At 41.1% G+C, this 16,863-nt stretch overlaps 1 protein-coding gene across 6 annotated transcripts in view; it reads right to left on the bottom strand.

Moving 5' to 3' along the window:
- Window positions 1-16,863, bottom strand: part of Pur-alpha (Purine-rich binding protein-alpha) — a 368,289-nt gene that overhangs the window by 195,127 nt on the left and 156,299 nt on the right. For 5 of the 6 annotated variants that reach the window (XM_043213388.2, XM_043213385.2, XM_043213387.2 and 2 more), the window contains 2 exons: window positions 5,483-5,688; window positions 5,196-5,422 (listed from right to left, as the gene is read on the bottom strand). In XM_043213388.2, the coding sequence (XP_043069323.1) occupies window positions 5,196-5,422; window positions 5,483-5,525 (270 nt within the window). In that variant the 5' untranslated portion in view covers window positions 5,526-5,688. The remainder of the gene's footprint in view (window positions 1-5,195; window positions 5,423-5,482; window positions 5,689-16,863) is intronic. The other variant, XM_043213389.2, reaches the window with a different exon arrangement.

Genomic DNA, 16,863 nt, shown 5'->3' with positions numbered 1-16,863 from the left:
AAATTTCATTAGGATCGGCCGACTATATCCTATAGCTGCCATATAACTGAACGATCGGAAATGGTACTTGGTAGAAATATCAACTTTCGTATTTTTGAAGATAGAAGTTTGGAATTTTTTTTAGATTTTGTATTGTAAAAAATTGGATTATATATTCCTATTGCCATAAGGATCGGCCAACTATATCCGATGTTTGCGATATATATCCGGTTTTAACTGCAAGGGTATATAAACTTCGGCTCCGCCCGAAGTTAGCTTTCCTTTCTTGTTGAATATGATATCTTTCAAATGGCCGCCTCTGGCGTTGATGGCGTATTGTGCCCTTTTTGCAGCATTTTCCATCGTTTTCGCCAACATTTCGGCCGGAATAGCGGCTATTTCTTCACGAATGTTGTCCTTGAGCTCTTCTAGGGTCCTTGGCTTGTTAACGTAAACCTTTGACTTCAAATATCCCCACAAGAAGAAGTCAGGCGGCGTCAAATCGGGCAAACGCGGTGGCCAGTCCAAATCACCACTTTTCGACATCAAACGGCCCAATGACCGTTTTCGAACTAATGCCGCACCAAACTGTGACTTTTTCGTCGTGAAGAGGCACTTCTTGAATCTTCTCAGGATTTTCAGTGGCGTAAATACGGCAATTTTGCTTATTTACGGTCCCATTCAATGTGAAATGGGCTTCATCGGACATGATAATTTTGATAATGCAAAAAGGGCACAATACGCGATCAACGCCAGAGGCGGCCATTTGAAAGATATCATATTCAAAAATTTATGTAAACAAATCTACTTGGAACAAATTAAATGATTAAGATTGCCAACCGCCAAATTTTTATTTTTTTCTTTGATTTTTAAAAAAAAAACATGGGTCCGTCGAATATGGGCAACCCTGTATTTATTTTGTATTAATATTTAGATGAAAATACTAGCTAGTAAGAAATTGTTGAATTTTGTAGAATCAGTATTTAGTTTTTATGGTAAATACCATAGATACCATATGTATCTTTTCCGATCGCACACATACCGTACGCCAGATATCACACGCTTTCACGTCATAGGCTACGACTTACCATTCGCAGCGATTCAAGGATAACCCATACAGGCTCGCCACCGCAACGAAGTGCTCTCAGACTCCATTCCCCTTTAAGCCTGTCCTTTTTTCACTAAACGAAAAAAGCCCGCAGCATATAACGGAGCTGCAATTGCCTACAACAAAATGCCAGCTGCAGCAGCGCTTAACTGCTTCGCGTTTTGCGTATCGATAAAGATAAAGATTTATCAGACGGCGAAGCAGAGCCTCGATAGTGGTGACTCAAATCCTTGCTAACATGGATATGGCCGAGGACGTCCATGTTTTAAAAAAGGAGAGTAGTTAACAACGGTGATCTGAGATAAGGACACGAAGACGGACGACGCATATGGTCTTACGACGGGCGTTGGCCGACGGCTGTGATCTGTGCGAGTTAGGGTAACGACTAATTTCTTCTTATCTTAAGTTAGTCAGTTCTGAGCTGACAGCGGAAGAATAAAGGCACCTCTTCCAAGTCTTATGTTTTATTCCTAATCGCCGTTGGAGGCATTACTGTAGCCACGACCCGGCTACCAGTTTACAAGAAGAGGATCAGCAGCATCATCGTCACTGATCGTGGCCACCACCTGGTCTTGATCGATGACCTGCATCATTACAGAAGTGCAGAGACATCTACAAAGTGTCCGTCCGTTGTGGGCAGCAACTTGCCGCATCGGTTTCGTCAGAACCCACTATTCCGTGAGCAGCACGTGCCACGGTGGAACTCTCCTGCAAGAGCTGTGCAGGTGGAGAATGTTGTAGGCAAACACGCTGCCACAACTAAACCAAACCTTATCTTATATATAACAATATAACAGGCCCCGTTATACCACGCAAAGTGTCGATACAACTAATAGTACATGCACGTCGCGGCATCAAGCTCGACACCAGTAATTGATGACAACGCCATCTGCAAGTATGACTCGGATGCCAGTAATTTTTTAGGGAAAAATCCCTGCGTCCCTGCCCGTCTTTAGACAAAAAGTATCGGGGATCGACATGAGACTTCTCATAGACACGGGTACGGCCAAAAATTTCATCCGACCATACGAAGAATAAAAACGCGTCCGTCCGGTAAAACCCCCGTTTAAACTTCATTCCATTCATGGGGTCACAACTATAATGAAGAAATGCTTCATATCAATTTTTAATTTAAGGGCTACATTCTTAATTTTACCTAATACATACGTCCTCTTTTGATGCAATCATCGGTGTCGGCCTGTTAAAACAGGTGGGTGCAACACTTTGCCTGACTTCCGGCCACCGCAAATGGAGCACCAAGAATCTTACTAAAGTGGACTGCTCGGGTGCACCAGTTTTAGTAAAAAAAGCCTTTTCGAAAATGCCAAGCAACAGGAAAAAAGCCTTCGCAGACCCAAATGAGGCCCTAAAAAAAGGAATAATCCAGAAGTCGAGAATCCCCTACAATAATCCCCTAACTAATAGATAAAAAGGGCACCGACAAAACTGGAAGGCGGAAACTTCCTTTTCCGTTAACGAGATTCGCAAATTGTCATTCTGATTCAAAAATGCAGCCAGCATTTTCCAAAGAATAATTGACGATGTACTGCGAGAGCAGATCGGAAAATTTTTCTATGTCTATGTTGATGATGGTATCGTCTTCTCAGAGGACGGAAACTCCCACATCCGGCAAGTAGATTACCAATGAGTAATATTTATTAAAGAAAAATGTGCTTTTTAGGGTTCATAGTTACCAACAACGGGACTACTACAGAACCGAAAAGTCAAAGCCATCCAGGAAAAAGCGGAAACTAAGTGACAAACCTGTAAAGAACTAATTTTCTGCTTTCCGCTCACAACAATTTGCCGCGGCTAGCTCGCAGAGTTTGTGGGTCTGTTCCACCGAATTTATAGTTCGACGTGATTTCTCGAGCCCAGAATTTAGAGGTTTTTCCCAAATACAATATGAGTTCTTCCTTGATCTCAACAACAGGCTCCGCTCCATATCCTTACTGCTCCTCCTAGTTTCGCACGGCTCCGTCGTCGGGTCTTCCTGTTGGCCATTCCTGGTGTCACGGTCGCTGCCGCTGCCTCTAGCTATATTGCCGAAGGTTTCCCTAACCGTCCCCCTTTCGCTGGCCACACGCAGGCCTTCCTATCTTTCAGAACACCCCCTTGGGTCGTCTGCGACTGGTCAAAGACTCGGCAGCGCTCTTCCCCTCCGCTACACCAAGGCAACACGCGCATACACGCTAGCGAGTCCGAGGTGGGGGTTTGTTAACTGGGGGCTTGCTCCTCTACACTCCTTGCTCCACCGTTGATGCTAACCCCGCCACACTGTCTAAACACGTCTGCGCTGGCGTCCCGAGAACCGTTACGTTCCACGTCGTTTCTGCTTTCTCCCGGCTGCCCCCCTCAATTCTCCTTCATCTTTACTTTTCCCCCATCCCCCGGACTGCATGTGTGAAATAGTCCCAGCGCCTTCGCACCCCCTCAACCCCCCTTCCTTGACATTGCCCCATGCCACCTGTCTTGGCGTGTGGGGAGACTAAATCACATTTCCCCTTTTTTCGGCAAACGAAAGAAATGGTTTTTTTTTTATATATTTCTTATATACTACTATTAGTAGTATATATACTACTATTACTACTACTATTATATAGTACTATTTTTTCCCATATTAGTATTATTTTATATATTGTTTATTGTATATATTTTTATACCTGTGCAATTTTAAAACAATATATTTTTATATTGTTTTTTATATTATTTTTTTTATAATTTTGTCCAAAATTGTTCAACGCTGTGAAGGAGAAATCTTATTTTATAACAATAAAGCAAAGCTAACTTCGGGCGGAGCCGAAGTTGATATACCCTTGCAGCTAAAACCGGATATATATCGCAAACATCGGATATAGTTGGCCGATCCTTATGATTACATCATAATAAAACCAATTTATTACAATACAAAATCTAAAAAAAGTCCCAAACTTCTATCTTCAAAAATACGAAAGTTGATATTTCTACCAAATACCATTTCCGATCGTTCAGTTATATGTCAGCTATAAGATATAGTCAACCGATCCTAATGAAATTTTGTAGGTCGGATTAACTGACCAAAAATGGAATGTGTACCAAGTGCCAGCTTTCTATCTTCAAAAACACGAAAGTTGGGTCATTTCCGATCGTTCAGTTATATGGCAGCTATAGGATATAGTCAGCCGATCCTTATGAAATTTGGCATGTCATATTATTTTGCCAAAAATAGCTCTCATATTAAATTTGAACTCTCTAACTCTAAAAACACCAAAGTTATACCATTTCCGATCAATCAGTTATATGGCAGCTATAGGATATAGTCGGCCGATCCGAGCCGTTCCGACTTATATACTGCGTGCAAAGAAAAGAAGGGTGTGTGCAAAGTTTCAAGTCGATAGCTTTAAAACTGAGAGACTAGTTTGCGTAGAAACAGACAGACGGACAGACGGACATGCTCATATCAACTCAGGAGGTGATCCTGATCAAGAATATATATACTTTATAGGGTCGGAGATGTCTCCTTCACTGCGTTGCACACTTTTGGACAAAATTATAATACCCTCTGCAAGGGTATAAAAAGCTTTGCTAGCAACAGTTCTTAAACAAATGAAAAACTTCTCTTCCCTATCTTTATTTTCTATGGAGAAAACTTTTTTCCAAACCAATTTCTGAAAAAATTTTTCTCAGTGGAAACATTTTCGCTTGGGCAAAACAACAACAACGACCCTTTAAACTCCTTTAAAAATTATCAAATTTGGCTGCTTTTTATTTGTAGGTGTAGATTAGCCATTGGAACCGTTTGGCATCAAATAATTTTCCAAAAACATTAACGAAATTTTCCAAAAACACTAACGATTAGCGATAACATAGTCTCTCAGATCCACGCTATATGGCTATATCGACTCGGCTGTTGGTGCTGATCAAGATTTTACAAATTTTATGGGGTCGGAGATGATTTCTTCTCTATGTTACATGCATTTACACGACTACAATATACCCTTATACTCTTGTAACCTGCGAGTCCACAGGCCGCAGTATACAAACAGAGAATTAATATATATATTATTTCAAATACTCTGATTGTAGTTTTAAAATACTAGTAGTATTAAAAAAAAACACAAGTTCTTACCTCGGCAACCTTTATAAAACGTCCTCTTCGATTTTGTTTAACATCAAGATAAAACCGCTTTGATTGTATTTGAAGCATTTTAGTAGCCAGTTCTTGCTCCACTCCAGTGCCAACTAAAATTGTTGATAAAATTTTATGACATGTTAAATAAAACAACGCCAGTTTACCTTTGCACGTAGTGTCGAATTCGTTTCTAGTCGAACCTTCCAAATTTCCCATATTGTACTCTAAAATATAGAAATGCATTTTGATTGGGTCATAATTAATTACTTACGTTAGTAACTTACTTGATCCTGAGATTCCTTCATCTCCGCTTTCTAAATCTGACATTATTTATTATTATCTTGATTTAATGTAATAAAACTGTACTGATTTTTTGAATTTTTTATTCTTGAGTTTATCCTTTTATGAAATAGTTTTCTGGTTCTTCGGATTATTTCCAAGGAATAAAATTGTAATTGTACGTATTGTAGGTTTTTCTTCCGTTAAAAGACTTTTTGTTCATGCAAAAGAAGTTAAAGGATTTATATATTCAATTGAGTTATAAAATAAAAATATTGAATTTTGTAATAGCACATTGAGATATCAATGATTATCCTTAGTTTATTCCAAATATTCAAGAGATTAATTACACAGCCACACAAAAAAAAATATTTTTTCGGGTCTGGAGGTCAGACCATGTTTACTATATGTTTTCGGGGTCGCTGAATCTGAATCCGAGGTCCAAAAACCCCTAGCACGTTAGAGTTCTGACATAACCTCAAAAAAACTCATACAAAATTATATTCGAGTCCGGGGGTCAGACCATGTTTACTTTATGTTTTCGGGGTCGCTGAATTCGAATCCGAATCCGCTGAATTCGAGTCTTAAAAACTCCAGAATGTCAGGGTTACGATATATTCTCAAAAAACCTCATAAAAAATTATATTCGAGTCCGGGTGTCAGACGATGTTTATAATATGTTTTCAACCGGACTCAAATATAATTTTGTATGAGGTTTTTTAAGGTTATGACGTAACCCTGACATTCTAGAGTTTTTTAGACCTTTGATTCGGATTCAGCGATCCCAAAAACATATAATAAACATGGTCTGACCCCCGGACTCGAATATAATTTTGTATGAGGTTTTTTAAGTTATGTCAGAACCCTAACGTGCTAGGGTTTTTTGGACCTCAGATTTAGATTCAGCGACAACGAAAACATATAGTAAACATGGTCTGACCTCCAGACACAAAAAAAATATTTTTTTTTGTGTGGCTGTGTAATTAATGCGTTAAATGCATATAAGATTTGCATGCATATGAAGTTAATTAAAAATATATTTTTTGTGCGAGTGCAAGGGTAGGTTTAAATGGCATGAAATTATATGCCATTTAAATCTGCCGTCGACCAATGCCAATACCAATGTAGGGCCAGAGATACCTTTTGTAAGTAAAAGAAGTTACGTTCTTCATCTTCCATCTGCTCGACAAGCAGGATTATGGACCTCCAGTTAAACATTAAAGTCGGCTGGATCTTTTGGAAGAGAAAATAATGGTGAATGTATAACAACACCAATGTGACACAGAGTAGTGCACTTCCTCAAATGAAAGCACTGGGGATCCCAGAGATCAGCCAAAATGATTCTTGGCGGTTTTTACCCCTTTTCCCAGAATGCACCGACATGCGGACATCGGGGCGGAATACATGAACTTATTCGAACAACCCTCCACGCCAGTAAATCCAAAAATTTGGCAGCCGTAAACTGGCAGGGTGGCTGGATGGCTTCTAGCCTCTATAGACGCTCTATGCCTGTATAATCGAATAAGTCTATTAAGTTTATAGTCTATTATATTTAATAGTATATTAAAATTTAACGGCGCCGGCGTAAAATTTCTGATACGACCGTCTACACACAGATGACCAAGCTTGTCTAAGCAAGAAGAAGAAGATGCAAGTACGCTCATCGACAACACCACCGAGAGATCATCATTCATCAGCTCACTTGGAAGAGCACTACAGGAGAGGATGTCCGCCGGGCTCATGGGCCTGAGAAAATGCATGCACTCCGTCGTTCCGTTTAACTCCTGGATCAATGAAACTCAGTTGGCAATGAAAAAATAAACTCATGTGAATTCCTCTCTAATCAGTGCTCTTAGAAATGAGTTGCAACCAATCTAAGAAATGCAGAATATAATTCTGACGCTACACGACCAGTCGCATTATGTCAATTATTCGTATGTTTGTTTAAGGGGTTATATACAGTTGTGATATATGAAAAAATCGATTTTTTTTTTATTGCATATTCTTTAAGTATATTCTATTGGGAATACTCTCACAAAAATATCATAACGATCGGAGCATTAGAACCGAAGCTGTAGCTATTTATAGCGCACTATCTGCATATAAAACTTGAACAAACTTGAAACTTTAAACGCGATTATCTCAGAATCTTTTTTTTGGGAAATTACCTTTGCGGTGGACATGAACTAAAAAACTACTAATCCGATCAACACCAAATTTTAACCACTTATTTATTATGAAACTCCTTTTAAAGCACAAAAAACGAAAATCTTATACCTTGAAAAAGTAAATTTTTTGTTTCAAACGTCGCCATTTTTTTTTTATTCAAAATTTTAAAAAATCCCTCGTTCACGGACTAGATAATACAATATACTAACTAAACTTTTTTGAATTTTGGATTTCGGATGAACCGTTTTCGAGAAATCATGTCCACCGCAAGACACCATCGAAAAAAGACGATTCGGGAATTCGGCTATAACATTTTTGTTATGTAATATCTTTTTATGAAAAAATTTAATTAAGTACCCAGAAACATGTACTAAACAACGTCGGTAAAACATTTTTCATAAATATTTTCTATGGTGTCAAAAAAAAATCGATAAAAATCCATATTTTTGCGCGGTACAACTGTATATAACCCCTTAAGGGGTTACTTACTTAATTTACTTTTTCAAGGTATAAGATTTTCGTTTTTTGTGCTTTAAAAAGGGAGTTTTCAAAAAAATGGAAAATCCCTCGTTCACGGACTAGCTAATATCATAATAAATATGTGGTCAAAATTTGGTGTTGATCGGATTAGTAGTTTTTTAGTAATCGTGTCCACCGCAAAGGTAATTGCCCAAAAAAAAGATTATGAGATAATCGCGTTTAAAGTTTCAAGTTTGTTCAAGTTTTATATGCAGATAGTGTGCTATAAATAGCTACAGCTTCGGATCTAATGCTCCGATCGTTATCAATTTTTGTGGGAGTACACCCAATAGAATATACTTAAAGAATATGCAATAAAAAAAAAATCGATTTTTTCATATATCACAACTGTATATAACCCCTTAAGCATGGTTCGAACTAAGCCATATATATGGGCACCAAAACCATGCAAGCATATTGTGGCATAGCGACATATCTCCGCGCGATATATCTCCGCCGGGCCCATAGCGACACAATCATCGTTGAAGCTATGAGAATTCTATAAATAAAATCCTATCTCTATTAGGTATTTATTTTTGCCTGTATGTTCTAGAAAAACGAAAAAAAAAATAAAAGTACAAGGCCACATATCATACATATGCATGTATATACCTTTTTTTTCATTGCTAAATTCATTGCTGAAAGGTTTCATGATTACATGATTACAATACATGATTACAACGCTGCTAAACTGACAGCCCAATTCCCCCTAATCTACACCCCTAACCTAAACCCAAAAGATTAAGATTACTACTACAAGAAAAACATACACAACTACGAACGTCTGACTGGTATTATGAAACTTATGAAACATCAACATCAATGCAGCCCTTTATAAAATCTTCCCTTAGCAAAAGAGAACGAATCATCATTCCACGACTCAGACTTGGCAATCTCAGAACGAAAAGCAATCTATGCCCATTGTGCAACGATGCACAGGTGAACATCCGACATACAAACCGGCCCCGGCCTAACCATACAACGTTCCGTACTCCCCCACAACTCTATTACCACAATAGACAACTCCACAATTAAAAACCCAGGACACAAGTTCCTTGACAGCTGCCAAATCACTTACAAAATATTAATGCTTACAAATGTACATAGTTAATATCTACTATATATTATCTAGTAATAATAAACACTCAAAAAGTTATTGTAAAGCTCTATCCTTTGCAAATTATGCTTAAAACATTTAAGTAAAATGTATAAGCCGAGAACTTCTCAATTGAGACGAACTACTAGACGAAGGCCTTAGCTGCTATGACTCTTAGCCATAAGTTACCTCTTAGTTTAGAACTATTTGTTAGCTTTAGATAAATAAATAAATAAATGACAAGAAAGGAAAGCTAACTTCGGGCGGAGCCAAAGTTGTAATACCCTTGCAGTTAAAACCGGATATACATATATCGCAAACATCGGATATAGTTGTCCGATCCTTATGAGCATATCATAATTAAACCAATTAATTACAATAAAATATAAAAAAATACCAAAGTTGGTATTTCTACCAAAAAACGTTCAGTTAAGATATAAGATATAAGAAATATAAGATTATATAAGATTCTTATGAAATAGTTGGATCAACTGAGCGAAAATAGAATCTGTACTAAGTTTCAGCTTTCTATCTTCAAAAACACGAAAGTTGGGTCATTTCCGATCGGCCGATCCTTACGAAATTTAGCACGTCGTATTATTTTGCCAAAATTATTTTGCTAAAAATGCTCTCATGTAAAATTTTAACTCTCTAACTTTAAAAACACCAAAGTTATACCATTTCCGATCAATCAGTTATATGGCAGCTATAGTCGGCCGATCCCAGTCGTTCCGCATATATGTATATATGTAACCCGGAAAGGCCGGGATCGGCCTACTATATCCTAGAGCTGCCATATATTGATCGGAAGTGGTATACATTTGTTGTTTTTTAGAGTTAGAGCGTTCGGATTGTTTTGGCAAAATAATACTCTACTCTACTCTACCCACCACCCACTACTACACTCCTGTCCAAAATTATACACCTTTAAATTTTTTGTTTCGGCGCTCGCAGCAAAATGCGAAGACGAAAACGATCAAAACAAAGTATGAGGAATGATAGCACAATGTTTAATGCACAAAATGAGATATTTTTGACTTTGTTTGCATCTCCCGTTTTCGAGTAACGGTAAAAAAAGGACACACGCTTCAATTTTGACTACGCTGCACGTGTATCAAAACTATACGACACATTTAGATTTTAGCTGCTGGCGCGAAAGATTTGGTGCGTATTTGTTTTATTTAAAGTTCTGCTAAACATTTAATTAGTTTTATTTAGTTGCTTATTAAGAGAAGAAGAAAAGGGAAGAATAAGAGCTTACAACGATGCCGGATTCAATATTAGCAAAATATCGCGGATAATGGGTCGAACACGCTGTGTTATCACTAAATTTTGAAACGATCCGGATGGATATGGTCTTAAACGTAGGTCCAACAGAAAACCCTAGCTGTCCAATCGTTATAAACGAAGCATATTGAAGAAAGCACTTCTTTTTTATCATGCGCCTCACTTGCAGCGTCTTGCAGTCATCCTGTGTCTCGAATGACTATCTGGCGAACGTTGCAAGCCTCTGAATTTATTGTAAGGGGAGTTTTAAAAAAGGTTTCATTCCTAAAGCCCCAACACAAAGAAGCACGCCTTCAGTTTGCTGAAAAAAATTTGGAAACCTACTGGGCCTCGTCATGGAATTTCAACTTAATTTTGTTTATAGAAATTTTATCAATATTTCTCTCTTAGATAATTTTTTCTGATGAGAAAAAATTTAATCTGGATGGCCCAGATGGGTTTCGTCATTATTGGCGAGATTTGCGTAAGGATCCTAATGGAAATATAATTGGCAGGACTATCCGATATATATCGCAAGCATTGTAATTCTATAAGTATCTCCTCTAAGGCCTCTATTCTGTTCTATCACCTCTATCGCCAACAACGTGTAAAATCTGATTTCTATTAAACATCCTAAAATAAAACTATTACTCAACCTAAAAATACAACACAGCACAGCATGGGTTATGGTTATGGGCACAGCACTCTTCCACTGCGCCAGAGAATAGTTCAAAGAAGGATAGTGAACAAATAGTGTGTTCAAATGGCAAAATTCAATTTGTGGTGAAATTGCCGACACACACATATATACATCACGTGTGCATGTAAAAGTCTGAGACTTCTGGGGACGCAAAAGAAGGCGTCTTGTTGGCAACAGAGGAAAGAAGCATATTCGTTGCTTGTTTAGCTTCGTGAAATGTTAGCTTCTGTAGCATAACTAAACGCAGATCAAAAAGCAAAATGACTATTGCTAGTATACGCATAGAACTTTTAGGCAAGGACAATTTCGACACCTGGAAAATACAAATGCAAGCCCTTATTATAAAAAATGACTCGTGGAAATATGTCAACGGGGCTCTTTTAAAACCCGAAGATGATTTCGCACACTGGATAAACGAAGATGCAAAGGCTAAGTCCGATCTCATTTTGGCCATGTCAACATTGGAACTTAGGCATACGAAGAACTGCGAAACTGCAAATGATATATGGGTAAAGCTGCACAACACTTATCATCTACGGGGCCAGCCCGTAAAGCCGCACTGTTGAAATCGCATGTTCTTACTGAAAATGAATGCTGGCGGAGATATGAGAAGCCACATAGATAAGTTTTCCGATTTAGTTGACAAAATAAACGAAGTAAATCTGCTGAATATTGACGATCTGTTAACCATCTTGCTACTATACACTATACCAGAGGAGTACGAACAGTTTCGAATTGCGATTGAAACTCAGGAAAGCTTAATATCAACAGAAGCACTAAGAATTAAGTTACTAGACGAATACGAGGCAAGAAACATAAATCCAAGCGAGTCGACGACTGGAGCATTATTGGTGCACAAGAAGTATAATCCCAGCAAGCCGAAACAACTAAGCACCAATCAAAAATTTAAGTTTAAATGTTACAGCTGTGGAAAAGTCGGTCACCGTGCAGCTGAGTGCAGATCAAATCCAATGAAGAACCAGAGCGAAAGCATGTACATCAATATAGCTAATTATACAAACAGTGATTGCAGTAACTGGTGTCTAGATTCCGGAGCAACGTCACACATGTGCCACAGAAAAATATGTTCGAGACCCTGGAGCCAGCTGAAGGCCCGAAGCTCAGACTGGCAAACGATGAGGCCACAGATATAAAAGGATGTGAATCCGTGCAGTTCTCCCCAAACAACAAGTTCACTGCCAGCCTGAAAAGCCCGGATGTAAGAACCAATCTCTTATCGGTCTCAAAAAGATGTGATCCGATTGTCATGATAGACGTGGGCCCCAGTGGCGATTCGAAGGGCTCTATTTTCGAAAGCTTGTATAGTTCGGACATTCGTCTTGCTCGTAGTGCCGCAGAGCTGTATGCCGTACGTCCAGATTGGGCGTATTATTGCCTTGTAAATGAGGAGTTTAGTGGAAGTTCTCAGCTTCGATCTCCTACCCATAAGCCAGTAGAAGGATCGAAGTCTTTGATTAGCCTGTTTCCTCTTCTTAATCAGATGGGGCTTCCAGGTGAGCCTCCTGTCTAGGGTGAATCCCAGGTACTTGGGATTGTCTACCTGTGGGATTGGAGAGCCATTAAGGTTAACTGGAGGGCAGTTGCCTTTGCAGAGAGAAAATGTAGAGGCAGTGGACTTCTCGTTATTGACGGCAATGTTCCATCGCTTTTGCCAGTCGCTGAGCAAGTCAAGCTGCAATTGCATCGTTTCGGCTGCCACCAATGCACTATCGGCGGTGGTAAGGAAGGCGGTGTCGTCTGCATAGGTTGCTGCGAGCAGGTCAGCCTCTGAAGAACAGGGAGGTCGGCCGTGTAAGCATTGTACATCAACGGGCCAAGAACGCTGCCTTGGGGTACACCAGCGTGAGCTGGCCTCGTTACATCTAACAGCAAATTTACGGTTTTCCAAGAACGACTTTAGGAACTGGAAGTTTGGTCGGGGTAGGCCAGTCTTTAATTTATATAGAAGACCGGGATGCCAGACTCGGTCAAACGCCTGCTTCACGTCCAGCATGACGGCCATGCAGTACTTCTTGGTTTCAAACGCGTCCAGGATGCACTGCACTACCCGATGGCACTGCTCTGGCGTACCGTGTCGCCGCCTGAAGCCAAACTGGTGGTCAGGGATCAGTCCAGCCTCGTCAAATACTGGCAGTGCTCTGCTTAAAAACACTCGTTCAAGTATTTTGGAGAGCATTGGTAACAAACTTATTGGTCGGTAGGACGAAAGGTTTGCTTCGGGTTTCCCGGGCTTAGGTATCATAGTTACCTGGGCACGTTTCCATGTGGACGGAAAGTACCCTATCTCCAAGCATCTATTATAGATCCTCGTAATTAGCTGAATGCTTGGAGGTGGTAACATTTTTAATGCAATTGCATTGATACCATCATCGCCCGGGGCCTTGTTGTTGCTCATGATGGTTATGAGCTCAGCTGTTTCCTCCTCAGTCACTGGTGGTATTGGATCGGCGTCCCTGGAAGGCTCGGCTAGCAGACGGGCAGTTTCAGCAGCATCCTCCGGTGAGCAGCGATCGAAAGGCGTAAAGACACCTTCGAGGTGTTCGGTGAAAGCGTTGGCCCTGTCCATCTCCGATCTGCACCAGCTGCCGTCGGTTCTTTGTACAGGTGGGATCCTTTTCAGCGGCTGTCTGATAGATTTGGTGACTCGCCATAAGTTATGTTGAGGGTCGCCTGGCTCAAGTTGTTCGACGAACCCGTCAAAGGCCTGCTTTCTTAGTCTTGCCAGAGTTTCTGTCAGACATTTGGTCGCTCTATTGAAGGTGGATTTGTCCAAAGGACTCCTTGAGAGCATCCACACTCTTCGGAGTCGTCGCTTTTCAAGTTTGAGTTCTTCGACTTCTGGGCTCCAAAAGTGGATGTCCCTGTCAGTGGCTCTTGGGCGGTTGAAGGGCCTTGGTGCTGCTTCAGAAGCTGCCGCCTGAATATGGGCTGTTAACTCTTCTACAACGGTGTCGATGTCAACCGGGGAGTCAAGTGTCGGGCTGGGGTCGGTAACGTTGTTCAGGTAAGATTGGTACTTGTTGTCTTGTTGTCTTGTAGATCAGCTTTTTGCGGGCTGACCTGAGCAAGGCTGGGGTGAAAAGTGACACGGCAAAGGCGCTGTGGTCCGAGAAGAGGTCTTCTACTTCTCTCGCTTGAATTCCGGCACAATCCAGTCCTCCGGAGATGGCAAAGTCTAGGACATCAGGGATTTTGTGGGGATCCGTAGGCCAGTATGTGGGTGCACCGGTTGCGTGACAGCTCAAGTTTCGGGACTGAATCTGCCTGTATAGGGCCGAGCCCTTTGGGTTCGTAACCCTGGAGCCCCACCAGGGGTGTTTAGCATTAAAGTCCCCTCCGATTATGAACTTGGGGCCGAGGCAATCCAGTAGCAAGCCGAATTCCTGTTCGTGGATGTTGTGCCTGGGGGGGCAATATGCTGCAGCGATTGTTATGTCACCGTTGGTAGTGGAGATTTTAATTTGGGCACATTGCACCCAGTCTTCGCACATGGCTGGAAGTGCCTCATACTTGATGCAGCTGCGAATAAGGATGGCCGCGCCCCCGCGACCTCTACCGTTCGCGTGGTTAGCGGCAATGAGGTCGTATCCTCTAATAGTCAAGTATGATCTGTTGGTAAAATGCGTTTCTGATATGAGGAGAACGTCTGCTTGGTGGGTCTTGCAATATAGCTCGACCTTTGGCCTTCTTTTTACCAGGCCGTTAGCATTCCATAAGGTTATATTTAATTGCGTATGCATAAGGATTTACAAATGGTGGCCATCATTTGGGCTATTTGGCTCAAGACCTTCTCCATCATGCGCTCAAACATAGATTCCATCCTAGCCGTTAGGGCGTCCATTGGATTACTTGAAAGACTGATATCGGGATTGGGGTTGGACTCAAACTGTGGTGCTCCGTTTTTGACTGCGCTAGCATAGCTGATGTTAGGGTTAATTTTGCTGAATTGAGGTTGCTGGCGTCTTGGGGCAGTCTGCTTGGGGGCGAACGTGCTCTTTGCCTTTTTGTAGGCTGGACAGCCCTTGTAAGAGGCCGCGTGTGATCCGTCGCAGTGGAGGCAGACGGCTGGTTCACTGGCGATTTTGGTGCATTCGGAAGATGGGTGCCTATCTCCACACTTTACGCATCTGTAATCCAGATGGCAGTACCGTTTCGTGTGACCGAAGCCCAGGCAGCGATGGCATTGGGGCACATCGTCGAATTTTTTTGGTGGCTCAACCGTAACCACCGTGCTGCATAGCCGCTTGACTTGAAAGGCCTCCTTGTTGTTTTTGGTTGGCTCGAGGTTAATAAAGAAAATGTTTGGTGGCTTCTTTGTACCTTTTTGCGTAGGATTGTGTATATCCCTGACTTTGTGTCCATGGCTCTGAAACCCACCTTAATATCCTCCGGGTCGGTGGAGAAGTGGAGGCCTTTAACGACGATCCGATAAGCGCGCTCGTCTCGGGGCTGCAATGTGTGGTATCGATGGTTATTTTCGCGCAGGAACTTTTTCAGAGTTGAGTAAGTATCCTTGTCTGGAGTTATAACGCGAATTGTGTTGTAAGTGCTTGCCTTGTAGGTCACTTCAACATCCTAAGAGGTGGGAAATGTCTTTGGAAAGGCCCTAGATGCTGGATACGTCCGGGATAAAAATTGGGGGCGGTTTGATGATTTTCGCCGTTTTTACCGCAGATTGCTTGGTCTTCTTGACATCTTTTTTCTTCATACCGTCAACCTCCATGTCGCTGACACGATCTTCATCGTCTAAATCAGATATAATTGCATAATAATTTTTTTCAATATTAGCTTTAAGTGCAGCTCTGGCTGCTTCGCTGGTGGTAGGTTCGTCTTCCATAATAGGTTTTTTAGTAGCATTCGCAGTGAGTGCACTAAGCCAATATACCACAAATTATGGGAAACAGCACTGGTTGGCTGCAAAAAGGGTATTACGCTACTTAAAAGGAACCCAAAACCGTGGCTTGCTTTATAAACGAAGTGGCCAAAACCTAGTAGGCTACGCAGATGCTGACTGGACCGCCAACATACCATAGACGATCACAGATCTTTCACAGGTTTTGCCTTCAAGTTCGCAAGTGCAGCCATATCCTAGGAAAGTAGAAAGCAACGGACGGTTGCATTGTCAAGCTCAGAGGCGGAGTACCTGGCCCTATCAGACTCCTCAAAAGAAACGGTTCACCTTAGAAGTTTCCTTACCAAAATTTTGGGGCAACTAAAGACAACTGTCATTCACAACGACAATCAAAGAGCCGGTCAACTTGCTTACAACCCCGTATTTCACAAACGCACCAAGCATGTTGACATCCGCCCCCATTTCATCCGAGAGCTAGTTGAAGAGGGAACTTTATCCGTGAATTACATCTCAACGACCGAGATGCCAGCGGACATATTAACAAAAGGAATTGGGGCCTCAAAACACAACACCTGTAAGACATTCTTGGGTGTATGTCCAGTCGATTAGCAGCTTACCAAATGAAGGGAATTATTGAAAATACAATTGGCAGCACTACCCGATATATATCGGGAGCATTGTTATTCTATAAGTATCTCATCTAAGGCCTCTCTTCTGTTCTGTCACCTTTATCGCCAACAACGTGTAAAATCTGATTTCTATT

Source organism: Drosophila bipectinata, chromosome 4 (assembly GCF_030179905.1).
Source record: "Drosophila bipectinata strain 14024-0381.07 chromosome 4, DbipHiC1v2, whole genome shotgun sequence".
Lineage (NCBI taxonomy): Eukaryota > Metazoa > Arthropoda > Insecta > Diptera > Drosophilidae > Drosophila > Drosophila bipectinata.
This window is presented reverse-complemented; position numbering and strand designations above follow the sequence as displayed.